Source organism: Xyrauchen texanus, chromosome 26, assembly GCF_025860055.1.
Source record: "Xyrauchen texanus isolate HMW12.3.18 chromosome 26, RBS_HiC_50CHRs, whole genome shotgun sequence".
NCBI lineage: Eukaryota > Metazoa > Chordata > Actinopteri > Cypriniformes > Catostomidae > Xyrauchen > Xyrauchen texanus.
The window spans coordinates 32,192,400-32,208,799 of record NC_068301.1 but is presented as its reverse complement, the minus strand read 5'-3'; the positions used below and the strand labels follow the sequence as shown (position 1 = coordinate 32,208,799).

Genomic DNA, 16,400 nt, shown 5'->3' with positions numbered 1-16,400 from the left:
AATAAGTCTGAATGTATCAGTAATACTTTCTTTTTACCAGCAGAGAGCAGTGTTGCACTCTTCTAGACCTCTATATCTGACTGACTACATAACATACATAATGCTTAGTGCATAGGGGTAATTGTCATAGCATGCCTAAACTTTTTATTTATTTGAATTTAGGGAAAGTGTACAGTTTAAATTATGTGACTGGTCCCCATTTCTTGTAAGGTTTTCACCATTTTAATCACCTTTTAGCTGTTTTACAGTGTACTTAACCCTTAACCAATTTGAACAAAAATTTCCACATAAAAAAACTGCCATGATAATGTTATATATTACAATTACTTTCCACTTTCAGTTATTAATTTCTTTTTAACCAATATCAGTCCTGATCATAACTACCAAATATTCATTCATTTTCAGGATTTTAACCCTTTAAATGCAGGTTTGTTTATATAATGTCACTGTTGTTGTTTTTTTTTTCTTTCTGGGATATGTCAAGGATTAGCAACGCAATAGATTTAGATTCATTATTATTTTTTGTGCAGTGTCAGATAAAAATAAAAGAACCTCACACTCAGTACCTTGAAGGACAAAAATGTGCTCATCAAAAAACTGCCATAAAATACTATATATTAATATTATTTCCACTTTCACTGACTTAGATTTTTTTAACCAACATCAGTCCTGAAATAGGAAAATAGGAAAAAAGTATGTATTTGCCCCACAGGCTAAACATGAGAAAAATGGTGCTATCTGGTTTTAATTTTGAAGCCAGGGCTCCGCAATGAAGGCATAATATCATAGAATAAATGATGTTATGCTTTAATGGCTCTGGGATCAAATATTGCAGATTTAATGCATTTTAATGGGGACATTTTTGTCCTTAAGGTCCTGAGTGTAACTATTTTGTGTACATGGTGTATTATAGGGGGCGGCACGGTGGTGCAGCGGTTAGCACTGTCGCCTCACAGCAAGAAGGTCGTGGGTTCAAACCCTGGTTGCCCCGGCCTTTCTGTGTGGAGTTTGCATGTTCTCCCCGTGTCTGCGTGGGTTCTCTCCGGCTTCCTCCCACCATCCAAAAGACATGCAGGCTAGGTTAATTAGTGTCTCCAAAAAAATTGCCCTAGGTGTGGATGTGGAGGTGAGTGTGAGTGTATGTGTGGCCCTGCGATGGACTGGCGACCTGTCCAGGGTGTCCCCTGCCTTTCGCCCAATGTTAGCTGGGATAGGCTCCAGCCCCCCGTGACCCTGTACACAGGATAAGTGGTTGACGATGGATGGATGGATGGATGGATGGATGGTGTATTATAGATTTATTATAGGAACTGAGGTTTAAAAATCAAAATTCAAAACACAAAAATGTCCCAAAGGTTAAATAGTCCTTTGGTGTGAAAAATAAATGAATAAAAGTACAAATGCTCCATGTTATCTCTTAATTAAAATGAGATCATAAAAACTGCTTGCATAGTAAGTACCCACAGTGACAAGAAAATGTATCTGAACCTTTTGGAATGACCTGAATTTATGTATAAATTTGTCTTAAAATCTGGTTTGATCTTCATCTATGTTACAGTAATTAACAAACACAATCTGTTTTAACTAACACACAAATTATTGAAACGTTGTTGTACCTATTCAATCTAACCATGATTTTGTACAGTATGTTGGTTTCAACTAAACTATCTTAAATAATTTTTTACTGAATTCTATCAGCCAAACAAAAATTTCCATATCACATTTCTGCTAAAGCTCAGATAAAAAAAGGAAACAGAATTTCTAGCATATATTCTATATTCATATAAACTAAGGTTCCCCTTCTGCCACTCACTCGACGTTGTTCCGATGATGTGACACACGTTCTTGGGAGCCCCAAACACAGAAAAGGCCAATGGGAATTGGCGAGTGGAATTTGAATGCCACTACCCCGGACATACAGGTATAAAACGAGCTGAAATGCAACCACTCATTCAGATTCTTTCTTTGGAGCTGAGCGGCTGTGTTCAGCGAGCTGAAATACTCTGCTAATCCAGTCACCTCTGAATCCAGCGAAGCTGTTGGATTTATGGCGCATTTTAGAAGTTTCTCCCCCTCTTGCACCGGCTTTGTGCAGAGAACGCCCCTGTGCACTTCAGCAGCTAAAAGAGTATATATTCTTCCTCTAAAATATAATATTTCCTTCTAAAATAGTGGCACCTATGAAAGCGTCTTTTTCAAGATTTCTTTTCATTTGTGTATAATTCCTGGTTGTGGTCGCAATCTCTCCACTTCTGATGGTAATGATCGCTGTCTCACGTGTCTGGGCACTACCCACGCAGAGACGTTGTTCATGGATGGTTCATGTCCTCATTGCGAGAACATGGCAACATTGTGGTCGCAGCTTTCTTTTCAGAGGGAAAGCCACTCCAGTGGCTCCCCGCCTCAGTCCTTCTACCTACGGGTATGAGGAAGAGTCGGTTCGCACTGGGGGCGATTTGGGGACCTCAATGGGAGCTTCTTCGCCGGGAACCCCCCCCATGGACCTCCCATTCCCCATCACACTCGTATGCCTTGGTCGAGATCTGGGATGAGACCACGGGCCCGTCTCAGGGTGGGATCACGATCTCGTTCGGGGCTCGCAAAGAGGATGAGATGTCGATAGCAGCACGGAGATCGGGCTCGTCCTGTCTGATGTGGAGGACTCGGCTGGGCTCCCACCCTCGGGTGCGGTAGCCCAGTCGCAGGCCGACGCGGAGCTGGCATCCATGCTTGCCCGGTCAGCTACAAGCATTGGGCTGGAGTGGAATCCTCCGCTCCCGCCAAACCCTCGCGGCTCGATGATTGGTCTTGCCGGTCCCATTCCTTTCTTCCTGGAGGTGCATGAGTAGCTCAAGCGATCTTGGCGGGCACCTTTTACTGGCCGGACCCGGTTTGTGGGCTCCTCGCTCTCACTACTATCGACTGTGGGGTGGCCAGAGGGTACACAATGATTCCCCAGGTGGATCAGGCAGTTGCGGTGCACTTGTGCACATGGAGCCACCCGCAGGAAAGAGACTCCACCCGTTTCATGGCTGGCCACCAAGAACCCGAAGAAGGCTTCGAAGAGCACTTGAGATGGGCAGCCCAGGAAGTCAGGAACCTGCCACACGGGAGATGGTAAGCAGACCACTCCTTCCCCCCGTGGAGGGCCGGGTGGAGAATTCTTGTTTTCCTTATGATTTTGTCCACATTTTCAAGAAAAGAGTAGTTTCCTTACTTCCTGGGCAATACAGTTGGTGTCCACAGCCTTCATAATCACGACCGCTGGGCACCGTTTCCTTTCGGCAGGTACGGCTTCAAGCACAGGATGACCTGTTCGCTTCCCGGGTATCCTCCCTTTGCCCACTCTGGTATGCCTTGACCGAGGCTCCCCTCGGCACAGACGCACTGGCACACAGCTGGACCCCGGGCCTACTCAAGTATGCATTACCCCAGTGAGCTTACTTGCACAGATATTTTCTGGTGCCCCATCCCATACTGCTCCGGGGTGGGCACAAGGAGCCAGGTAAGTGCTTTGATGTCTCTGGACTCGACACGGCCATGAGTGGCACCTCAGGCTCCGCCCCGTCATGAGCCCCCACCTGCCGGTATATCTGATGTGATTGTTCCTACGGTCCCCCTCGCTCGGAGCTTGGGGCCGTGGCTCTTGCTACTCAACCCGTCGCGATGATTGATCAGTACCATCCAACTCGGCTACGCGATTCAGTTCGCCAGGCACCCACCCAGGCTCAGCGCCGTCTGCTTCACTTCGATGAAAGGCAGGAACGCCGCTGCCTTGCGCATGGAGATCGCATCCCTTTTACGGAAGAACATGATAGAGCCTGTTCCTCCAGCCGAGTTGAAGAAGTGGTTTTACAGTCCCTACTTCATCTTACCCAAAAAAGGCGGTGGGTTGCGGCCAATCTTGGACTTGCGAGTCCTGAATTTGGCCTTGCATAGACTCCCGTTAAAGGTGGTGATGCTAAAACGCATTTTAGCGAGTGTCCAGCATAAAGATTGGTTTGCGGCAGTATACCTGATGTACGAGTACTTCCATGTTTGGGTTCTATCTCAACACAGGCCCTTCCTGCGGTCTTCTTTCGAGGGCTGGGCATACCAGTACAAGGTCCTCCCCTTCGTTCTGTCCCTGTCACCTCGTGCCTTTACGAAGAAAGCAGAGGCAGCACTTGCCTGGAAGTGGGCATCCACATCCTCAACTATCTTGACAACTGGCTGATACTTGCTCACTCACGAGACTTGTTGTGTACGCACAGGGACCTGGTGCTCAGACAACTCAGCCGGCTGAGGCTTCGGGTCAACTGGGAAAAGAACATGCTCTCCCCAGTTCAGAGCATCTCTTTTCTCAGTATGGAGTTAGACTCGGTCTCAATGATGGCGTGCCTCACAAGCAGTCAGTGTTGAACTGTCTGAGAACGTTCAGGCAGAAAACGTCATTCCCACTGAAATTATTTGATATGGCATCCTCGGCGGCAGTCACGCAGCTCCGGTTGATGCTCATGAGACTGCTTCAGCACTGGCTTCAGACTCGATTCACGAGATGGCATAGTGCCACAGCGCATACCGCGTGATCGTCATGCCGGTCTGTCGCTATTTGTTCAGCCCTTGGATCATCCTGGCTTTTCTACAGGCAAGAGTTCCCCTAGAGCAGGTCTCCAGGTGCGTCGTGGTTACGACGGATTCCTCAGAGCGTGGCTGGCTGCCGCCGGCCCTTGGACTGGTCCACGACTGCGTTGGCACATCAAATGCCTTGAGTTGCTGGCAATAATGCTTGCCCCGCGGAGGCTTTTGCCATTGATCTAGGGCAAGCACGTCAGTCCGGATGGACTACACAGCAATGGTGGCGTACATCAACGCCAAGGCAGCAGGTGACACATAGGGGAGAGTGGAGACTACACCCCCAGGGGGTCCAGCTGATTTGAGGTCGATTCGGTCAAGCACAGGTGGACCTGTTCACTTCCCAGGTATCCTCCCTTTGCCAGCTCTGATATGCCTTGACACATGCTGGCCCCCGGGGTTACTCAAGTATGCGTTACCCCCAGGTTCCTGAGAGGCGCAAGGAGTTTAAACCCCCCCAGATCGCATCTCATCCCCTCGTGGGACCTCTCTGTGGTCCTTCGGGGCTGACGAGGAGCTCCATTTGAGCCCCTAGTGTCAGCTGAGCTTAAGGTACTCTCTTTGAAGACTGCCCTCCTGACAACGCTCACTTCCATCAAGAGGGTAGGGGACCTGCAGGCGTTCTTTGTCAGCGAATTTGCCTGGAATTCGGTCCGGGTTACTCTCACATGATCCTGAGACCCCAACCTGGCTATGTGTCTGAGGTTCCCAAAACCCCATTTAGGGATCAGGTGGTGAACCTGCAAGCACTTCCCCAGTTGTGGACCCTTGATGTCCTTCTTCCTTAGCCCTGTAGCAGGCGAGGTTTTGGAGAAATTTGCTGCCGGCCCAGTACATGTGCTTACTAGGCCCTGTACTGGGGTAGGTGCTCCACATGCACTGACTACCCGCAGGTAACCCCGTGTGATGTATTTTCCGAAAAACTGGTTTCCCCATTGGTAAACCACATCTCACCATGTTTGTAGAACTCCTCCCCACCTGGGTAGGACCTACTACGGGACCCTTCCACATGATGTGCTTCCGACAAGGTTCGTTAAGACCATGTGATGTATTTCCTTGTCCTTGTTTCGGCTCCTCAGCACAAAACTTGAATGAGTGGTTGCATTTCAGCTCCTTTTATACCCGTATGTCCAGGGGAGTGGCATGCAAATTCCACTCACCAATTCCTATTGGCCTTTTCTCAAAGACCAGAGGTGTTTGGGGCTCCCAAGAGCGACCCTTAGTGTCAGTTCATCGACTCAACATCTCATTCCCTCCATCAGGGATCAGAGGTTACAACAGTAACCGAGACGTTCTAACTCGAGTTTGGCCAAAACAATGCTTCAATATATTTGTTCTTAATTGTTTATTTATCATTGGAAAAAGCCTATAATATGCTGTTTAATGGCAGGTTCACTGTGACAATTTACCCCATATAGTCAACATGTGTTCAGTGCACTTTATCTTTTTTCCTGGGCAATAGCGTTGAAAATGTTCAATCGATTTTTGTTTGCTTGTGGACACCAAGGTGCGTGATTGCACACTGTAAAAAACAAATCCTGTAAACAAACAGTAAACTACTGCCAGCATTATACTGTAAAAATACGGTTTGTTACTGTTCTTGAAAATAACAGCAAGATACTGTTTTTGACAGCTACAGTATACAACTGCAATTTAGCAGCATATTGCTGTTAAATTACTTACTATCTACTGTTTTGTTCCCAGCATGCACTGCGGCATGAAGAATTTACTTAGAATTTACTTTCATTTTTACTATTTGCTGGTTTATTTTGATGTTTTTTGTATGCCGAGAATTGATATCAGTGTGTGTCTTGTTAACAACTTCTGTTATTCTGTAAGTTCATAAAAAACATTAAACACTTATTTTGCTGAAATATCTTTTACTGTTTATGCTTTAATGTTTTCATGTGTAATGCATCACTATTGACACATTTAATGCCATTTACGAGCTAGGATCAGATATTCAGTCTGACCTTTAGTTTTGTCTTCTAACTAGCACAGTGCATCAACTCGTGTTTTACTTAAACACAAATTGACTGGCCGGAAGAACATAATATAATAATAAATAAGGTCCGAGGTGCCAGCTCAAGAGAACACTAATCGCCATAATGGTGACTTCAAACAAAACACAACTATTGATAACAAAACTACAACACTAGTTAAACTAAGACTTCAAATAGTCTGAATAAAAACTTTTGTACATGTTTTTTTGTCTGTTTTTTGTTTTACATTTTTGTAGCCCCAATGCATTCCCAAAGCATGCATACTTATTCAAGTGCAAAGGCTTATGGGTATGTCACCATTATAACCCACAATGCAGTGCTATGCTCTTATTTTACTGTGTGCAGTTTGTTGTTGTTTTTGTTTTGTTTTTATCATAAAAATACACTTTTCAATCCTGGCAAAACTGTACATTTAATATGTAAATTGTTTCAAAGGTTGATTTTATTTTTTTCATTTGACTTCTCATTTGACAGACAAGTGAAGGCTTCTGAGTTGGTCAGAAGCATCATGATATACACATATATATATATATATATATATATGTTTCAAAATGTCACTATAGCTTTCACCAAGATGATATCACGATTTTAAATGTTCATTTTCCCCTAATGCCTTGCATAGAACAGCTATTTACTGTAAAATTAGTCACTTCACAGTGTGCCTGCTCTTGATCTCTCAGAATGCAAAATTTTTAACAGCAAACTACTGTATTTAAGAATCGCAGTAAATTGCTGTAGGAATTTGGCCGTAGATTTACAGTAATTTTTTTACAGTGTGCAGCAATTGACTTTTGGAAATAAAGACACCATGAGAAATATTCACAGAATATAAAGTGTGACGACTTGCCCCTGTCTGCTGTATGGATATGCTGTGGATGGGCTTCATGCTGTAATATTGAATAAATAGAAAATTAATTTTCTCTGGTTGTAGAATAAGGGAGTCAATTATTTCAGTTAGTACAACTGGCATCTTGGGATGCAGTTAGCAGCATCCTTCTGGCAACAAATCCTTTAGTTGTCAAAAACATACTTAATTAATCCATTTATCTATAAAGGATAATTGAGTTTGTGCTTCTTTACTTGAAAAATAATCAGCCAGTAAAAAAAAACCACATTTCTTTGCCATAGAAATTCAACTTGAGAATATATGAGCCTTGCCACACATCTAAACTCTGAAAGAGACAATTATTTTAATCTCATTGCCATACATTGTTATTTCTTCATAGACCCTGAAGGTGCAAGGGGACTTTACATCAATGCTTGAGAGAGTGACAAACACCTGGGGTTTTGCAGTTTTGTTTTCAATCCATGTTTAGGTGCTATATTGGCAGTATTACAAACCCGAAGCATGTAGTACACTTGGGTAAGGTATGGATGCACATGTGTCTGGTAAGTGCCATGGTTAGATGTAATATGATTTCTATAAAACAAAGTATGGCATTTTTGTATAAACGGTTGTATGTCCCACTCATCAACAGTAAAGACCTTAATAATGTTCGTTTCAGGTGCCAAAGGCTTTCAATATGGCTAATACGATACAGTTGCATTGTAGAGTATGCTCCTGGGAAGACAATGGCTGTAGCCAGGGCTGGATTGGGAAGAGAAATCGGCCTGGGATTTTACACGGCAACTGGCTCAAAAGTTGTTGAGCAGGGGGTGGGGGGGTGGGGGGGTCTTTTTCTGCATATCGCGGCACCATTTTGTGGTCCGTTCTGTATAACGAGGAGGGTCATTTTAGCTTATCGCGGCCCGTTCGGCACATTTCGCGGCCGACCCACCAGCCCGCACGGTTCTCCCGATGGCCAGTCCACCTCTGATCAGCCCCAAAGTGCATCGGCCCACCGGAAAAATGCCTGGTATGCCAGATAACCAGTCCAGCCCTGGCTATAGCTGATGCCAGACCACACCACCGACAGCACTGACAGGCATAACGAAGTAACTGCATACATCACTTCTGTTGTCAGTAACCTACCTGCAACTCACAGAGAAATGGAGCAAATGTTCATTTGCTCCACTGAATCAGACAGCCAGCTGCAGTCAGTCCTCTGGTTCACCAGGAACAGTTGGCCAGAGTATGCAGCAAGTGCAACAGAAGCCATCCAAGAGTATTTTCAGGTGAGAGGAGAGCTGTCTGCACACCAAGGATTTGTAGTGAGAGGAAGACGTTTAGTTATTCCTATTTGTATGAGGGAATAAACCCTTGACATGATGGACATCAAGGCCTACACAAGTTTTGTGAAAGACCTTACCAGTCAGTTTGGTGGCCTAAAATCTCACAGGACATTAAACAGCATGTGCAGGAGTGCTCATACTGCAGTGAGATAAGGGCAGCACAGTGCAAAGATCCATTGATTTCAAGTGAATTACCCTGTTGGCCCTGGGAGAAGATAGCTGTAGACCTGTGCAAACTCAATAAATGCCATTACCTGGTAGTATCATAATACTACTCCAGATATATATTAAGATCCAGTTACTCTCTGTTCTCTCAGAAAACAGAGAGTCAGAAAACTCAAAACCACCTTTGCTCATTTTGGAATCGTGTGACAATGGACCACAGTTTTCTAGTAAAGAATTCTGTGACTTCATTAAAGAATAACTTTTTCCATGTTACTTCAAGTCCACACTTCCAACAAAGCAATGGCCGTAGAGGTGGCCAAGAACATTTAGAGACAAAAGGACCCCTGTTGGCTCTAGTGTCTTACAGGGCCACCCTATCTGTGTCCAGCAGAACTCCTCCCTACCCTGGAGGGGAATCTGAAACCTACCTGGCCTGAAGATGAAAAAAGTCAGAATGCAGATGCCCTGGCAAAATCATTCTTCTACAACTGCCAAAATGGAGTAAGAAATGTACCTGCATTAAGGCTGTCCGTGTTAAGGGTCCTTTTTCTAAGGTCTTATGTAGTAAAAATGCCTGAAGGGAGGCTGATCAGGAGAAATCACCATCACCTTCAGAAAGTACACGTTCATTCAGCAGTGCCAGAACACACTTTGGATCCTGAATTCATGGACCTTATGGATGTCAGTGGAATAAGTATGCCCACACAGACACAGGATACACCCAACTTGACACAAAAGACATCTACACAGACACATGCTGGTCTTACATGTGCCATCTCACCAGAGTGTCAGCTACAGTAACTTGCTCAGGGAGTGTGCAAGACTGTTCAGGGACTGAATTTATAAATTGTTCCATGCTCTTTATACCACAAACCGGACTCTTAAGTCTTGAAATGAACTATTGATCCCCTTGAAAAAAAGGGGAAACAAAGAGTGTTTAATGAAGAAGTTAATTAAAATGTGTTCTGTATTCACATAATATGCACAAGCCTGAAAAAAAGAAAGTAATGCCGTTATGAATTAGCTTAATGTAGTGACCAATTGAATTTGTGTTTCTTGCGACTCATATTTCATGCTTGGTGAGTAAATTGATTAGAGAACACAGGATTAAATTCAGCAGTTTCTTTTAAAAGGAGGATGTCATTAGTGTTGATTGGTCGAAAGTTGACATGAGCAGAGTATAGCAAATAAAGGACTTAGCGCTTTACATTTTCATTATTAACCTGTTTCCATGTCAAAGCACACACGGTGTTGACTCCGTTCATGACAGTAACCATCATTAAAAACATGTTGTGACATGTCACAGTAGACCTTCTATTGGGCACCCAACCCTCCTCAGACCACTGTCGTCTGGCCACAACAATTTGGCCCTTGTCACACTAGGTCTTTACTCCAGCATGCAACTTGTTGATTAGTTACAAGTTAATTGAGAAGTTATTGTTCACTTACCATCTAATCTACTTAGACCTTGACATTGGTCTTGTTAGGATATTATCAAAGTTATTAGTTTCACCTGTAAGCGGTCATAATGTTTTGGATCATCGGTGTGTGTGTGATTATATATCTATATATCTATATATATATATATATTATACATACTACAGTTCAAAGGTTCTTACTCATTCTTTATTATATATATATATATAATTATTTTTTCTTTCTTCACGTTATAATAATAATAAAGTCATCTATGGAATAACATAAATGGAACTATGGGAATTATGTTGTGACTAAACAAAATTCTAAATAAATGAAAACAGTGTTATATTTTAGCATCTTCAAAGTTTTCACCCTTTGTCTAGAATGTGCAGACATGAACTCTTGACATTTTCTCAAACAACTTCTTGAGGAATCACCCTGGGATGCTTTTTAACAGCCTATGTTGGGCACTTATTGCCTGCTTTTCTTTATTATTATTTTTTTACTTTTAGTTTTATAATGAAATAAATGAATATGGTGGCACAATAACATTTTTGTCTACAAAACTAATTTAAACATTTAAGCATAGGCTACAGCCTTCAGATCAAAAGATTTTTAAGATCATGAGAAACATTTCAGTCAAGCATTTCAAAACGTTGGCCAGTAGTGTGTATATTTTTATATATACAAACACTGACAACAAAAAGTAAAAAAACTATTATATTCTAAACAATTCAAACTAAGCAGAACTTTTTATTCTAATCGATTCAATTCCTAAAAAATCTCCTGAAGGCAATAAGAAATGATATTGTTTATCAGTCCTAAATTTAGCATGTGATGCATGTTAAGTAGCATATACCAAGAAGCCTATGGAAAGCAAGTGCACTGAAACTTTCCTTTTGCCAGTTTAGATGGATACTTTTCTTTATTTTAAGAAATTTTATAGAATTCCTTATGGGATGTCTGTTCTTCACTAGCGACGAATGCTGTTACACCTGTTTAAGCAAGGACATTTCAAGTTCTCATCCTACAGATGGCAGAATGGGATTATTCTGAAAATCTGTAAACTTACACATGACATGGTCATTTCATACAAAAATAAAAAAACAAGTCCTGATTCTTGTTGCAATAGCCTTTATTTGTATTATGCAGCTGGAGGTGTTCTTAAAAAAAAAAACAGAGAAAAGCAACTTCAAACCACAATCTCATAATTCATCCATAAAGAGCCACTTTTTACCACCTGATGCCTGTTGACCTGAATGGAGGTACATTATTGTACAGTTCAACTAGTCAACACATAACTTTCACAGAGTCCTGAAAGGTTTAAACATTTAAAAGTGATAGGTCATCCAAAAAGTTAATTCTGTCATCATTAACTGATCCTGGGTCACAAAAGACATGACTTTCCTTCTATGGAACACAAAAGGAGTTATTTATGGCAGAATGTACAAGCTGCTCTTGTCCATACAATACAAGTGAATGGTGACCATGTCTGTCAAGCATGATTTTCAGTGAATATAGATTACAATTCAGTTTATTCCTTACACAAAGCTATCGTGTGGCTTTAGAAGGCCTAGAATAAAGTGCAAAAGTTGTATTGACTACTTGTATGGTGTCCTTTTTGGAGCTTGACAGCCCTTTTTCCATCCACTTTTAACTGTATGGAAGACCGCAGCATAAACATTCTTCAAGAGTTCTCCCTTTATGCTTTATGGAAGAACGTTAATCATATGGGCCTGAAACAACCATTTTGGATAAACTATCCCTTTAATTCAGCCCTGCAATCTTCCTAATACATAAAAACTTCTCCAATAAACCAAAATTTGATTGACAAGTTAAGCACATATATACGCATAAGCATTCTCCTGGTTTAATTCATGAGCCTCCATCTATTTTTCAGAAACCATTTAATCTCTGGTACTCAATTGTACTGGAAACAGCAGAGAGCTGGTTTAAGCAACAGAAATACTGTTCACATGAGCCCTTCATCTTCCCACCTTTACCATTGTTTGCTCACAAAACATCAAAGCATCACGGTTGTCAGAAGTGAAATGATTTGTGCTAAAAACTGAAAGTATTAACCGTAGTCATCTAAAAATCTGACTCCTGGTGGGGCAGAGCGGGGATGTGGTAGAAACAAAAACAAGAGAGCGAGAAAGCACACATTTTTCCACAATTCACATTGTTTTCACACCAGCTGGCTCTTTCAGACAAATCACAATCATTTGAGGCAAGATTAGTCCTGGTGCAGGGTCAAAGGTTGCCTTTGGCGTAGCTCATTGACCTTGGATATACGCAGCCTTTTAGTGACCTTAGAGCCGTGCATCTTAGAAAGGTCATGGCAGTATCCACTCCACAGAGTGAGGATTTAGGCACCAGTGGGGTATTCAACTTCAACCAGATGGAATCAGTTTGTATTTGAATGGCAAATCAGCGAAGTGCATCAGTTGTGGCTTAGTCCATCCGGTTTAACGTGGTTGGGGTGAGGATGTGGTTACATGATGCAGCACTTGTTCTTGAAAATGTGCGTGTGCTTGTAGCGCAGTCTCTGTTTGGGCCGATATTTCTCTAGATAGGAAAGCTGCTTGCTGTTTATTGCACCCCTGCGCTTCCTGTGAAAATCAAAGAAAGAGCTATTAGCAATTTAAGTTGTACAGATGACGGTTACAATGCTGATTTATCTTACAACTGACCCTTCGCTAAGCCCCAACAGAAACTGTTGCCGTCTGTCATATTATCAGAGAATATGCTCTTTTCTAATGCAAGTCCATGAAAGTCCTGTGTTTGGATGGTAAACAGGATTTCATAGACAAAAAAAATAATTATAGAAATATAGTTACACGTCCATATATACTCTTGTACAAGTCACATTCAAGTCGTGAGAAAAGGATAACAAAGCTAGTTTAATGACATGTTCTTGGGGAACCAAATGGTAAAATAAACAGCATATTAAATTCTGTGCAATATTTTACAGTGGCCCAGGGTTGCACAACAAAATCCAATTAGTAAAGCAAATAAAAGCTGAAAATACAACAGGAATAAACAACAGCACTGCAATAAGTGTTCTGGTAGAAACCCAACCAGGTATTTCATGTCCAGAGCACTTCAGGGAAAATAAGATCAGTATTTTTACAGATATTTATTTTCTTACAAATTTTGTTTTGTGCCTTCAATTAGTTGTGTGGTTTCTTAAATGTGTTGTGGTTTATTTATAATGTGTTGTGGTTGAATTTAGATGTGGTTTATTTCTATTGTGTCGTGGTTGAATTTGGATGCGTCGTGGTTTATTTCTACTGTGTTGTGGTTGAATTTGGATGTGTTGTGGTTTATTTCTATTGTGTTGTGGTTGAATTTGGATGTGTTGTGGTTGAATTTGGATGTGTTGTGGTTGAATTTGGATGTGTTGTGGTTGAATTTGGATGTGTTGTGGTTTATTTCTATTGGGTTGTGGTTCATTTCTATTGGGTTGTGGTTTAATTTAGTAGTGTTGTGGTTTATTTCTATTGTGTTGTGGTTGAATTTAGATGTGTTGTGGTTTATTTCTATTGGGTTGTGTTTTAATTTAGTAGTGTGAATTTAGATGTGTCGTGGTTGATTTCTATTTGGTTATGGTTTAATTAGATGTGTTGTGGTTTATTTCTATTGGGTTGTGGTTTAATTTAGATGTGTTGTGGTTTATTTCTATTGTGTTGTGGTTGAATTTAGTTGTGTTGTGGTTTATTTCTATTGTGTTGTGGTTTAATTTAGATGTGTTGTGGTTTATTTCTATTGTGTTGTGGTTGAATTTAGATGTGTTGTGGTTGATTTCTATTGGGTTATGGTTTAATTTAGATGTGTTGTGGTTTATTTCTATTGTGTTGTGGTTTATTTCTATTGTGTTGTGGTTTATTTCTATTGTGTTGTGGTTGAATTTAGATGTGTTGTGGTTCATTTCTATTGGATTGTGGTTTAATTAAGTTGTGTTGTGGTTGAATTTAGTTGTGTTGTGGTTTATTTCTATTGTGTTGTGGTTGAATTTAGTAGTGTTGTGGTTGAATTTAGTAGTGTTGTGGTTGAATTTAGTAGTGTTGTGGTTTATTTCTACTGGGTTATGGTTTAATTTAGATGTGTTGTGGTTTATTTCTATTGTGTTGTGGTTTATTTCAGATGTGTTGTGGTTTATTTCTATTGTGTTGTGGTTGAATTCAGATGTGTTGTGGTTTATTTCTATTGTGTTGTGGTTTATTTCTATTGTGTTGTGGTTTATTTCTATTGTGTTGTGGTTTATTTCTATTGTGTTGTGGTTTAATTAAGTTGTGTTGTGGTTGAATTTAGTTGTGTTGTGGTTTATTTCTATTGTGTTGTGGTTGAATTCAGATGTGTTGTGGTTTATTTCTATTGTGTTGTGGTTTATTTCTATTGTGTTGTGGTTTATTTCTATTGTGTTGTGGTTTATTTCTATTGTGTTGTGGTTTATTTCTATTGTGTTGTGGTTTATTTCTATTGTGTTGTGGTTGAATTTAGTAGTGTTGTGGTTTATTTCTACTGGGTTATGGTTTAATTTAGATGTGTTGTGGTTTATTTCTATTGTGTTGTGGTTTATTTCTATCGGGTTGTGGTTTATTTCTATCGGGTTGTGGTTTATTTCTATCGGGTTGTGGTTTATTTCTATTGGGTTGTGGTTTATTTCTATTGGGTTGTGGTTTATTTCTATCGGGTTGTGGTTGAATTTAGTAGTGCTGTGGTTTAATTAAGATGTGTTGTGGTTTATTTCTATTGTGTTGTGGTTCATTTCTATTGTGTTGTGGTTCATTTCTATTGGATTGTGGTTTAATTAAGTTGTGTTGTGGTTTATTTCTATTGTGTTGTGGTTGAATTTAGTAGTGTTGTGGTTGAATTTAGTAGTGTTGTGGTTGAATTTAGTAGTGTTGTGGTTTATTTCTACTGGGTTATGGTTTAATTTAGATGTGTTGTGGTTTATTTCTATTGTGTTGTGGTTTATTTCAGATGTGTTGTGGTTTATTTCTATTGTGTTGTGGTTGAATTCAGATGTGTTGTGGTTTATTTCTATTGTGTTGTGGTTTATTTCTATTGTGTTGTGGTTTATTTCTATTGTGTTGTGGTTTATTTCTATTGTGTTGTGGTTTATTTCTATCGGGTTGTGGTTTATTTCTATTGTGTTGTGGTTTATTTCTATCGGGTTGTGGTTGAATTTAGTAGTGCTGTGGTTTAATTAAGATGTGTTGTGGTTTATTTCTATTGTGTTGTGGTTTATTTCTATCGGGTTGTGGTTGAATTTAGTAGTGCTGTGGTTTAATTAAGATGTGTTGTGGTTTATTTCTATTGTGTTGTGGTTTATTTCTATTGTGTTGTGGTTTATTTCTATCGGGTTGTGGTTGAATTTAGTAGTGCTGTGGTTTAATTAAGATGTGTTGTGGTTTATTTCTATTGTGTTGTGGTTTATTTCTATTGTGTTGTGGTTTATTTCTATCGGGTTGTGGTTGAATTTAGTAGTGTTGTGGTTTATTTCTATCGGGTTGTGGTTGAATTTAGTAGTGCTGTGGTTTAATTAAGATGTGTTGTGGTTTATTTCTATCGGGTTGTGGTTTATTTCTATCGGGTTGTGGTTTATTTCTATCGTGTTGTGGTTTATTTCTATCGGGTTGTGGTTGAATTTAGTAGTGCTGTGGTTTAATTAAGATGTGTTGTGGTTTATTTCTATTGAGTTGTGGCTTGATTGTTGAGACTCTTTATTCCAGCCAATGTACACATTACATTTCTTAAATTTTTTACCAGTTTATTAAAGTGCATTTTACTGAAAATCACGCTGTTAGCAGATATCTCTAATTCGTCATTCTGTAAAGCTTGTCTGACTTTAGTGTGTATCTTCGTGCTCAAAGCTTTAAGCTTAGTCCTGTTAAGAAAAAGGTATTTTAGAAAGTGCTGTGACTGAAAGCTTTACATAAATCTTTAAAGATCCACTTATATGAATGTGGTGAACTCAAGGATTGTCGTCCTTGAATGAAGTCAAGAGAAAGCTGTACGTAC

The 16,400-nt window shown here is 40.5% G+C and overlaps 1 protein-coding gene across 1 annotated transcript in view; it reads right to left on the bottom strand.

Annotated features, from left to right (window-relative positions):
- Nucleotides 1-11,490: 11,490 nt before the first annotated feature.
- LOC127620321 (protein tyrosine phosphatase type IVA 3-like) overlaps nt 11,491-16,400 on the bottom strand; it is a 44,116-nt gene continuing 39,206 nt past the window's right edge. Inside the window, exon 6 of the mRNA XM_052093518.1 lies at nt 11,491-12,985. Coding sequence (XP_051949478.1) covers nt 12,868-12,985 — 118 coding nt within the window. The 3' untranslated portion in view covers nt 11,491-12,867. The remainder of the gene's footprint in view (nt 12,986-16,400) is intronic.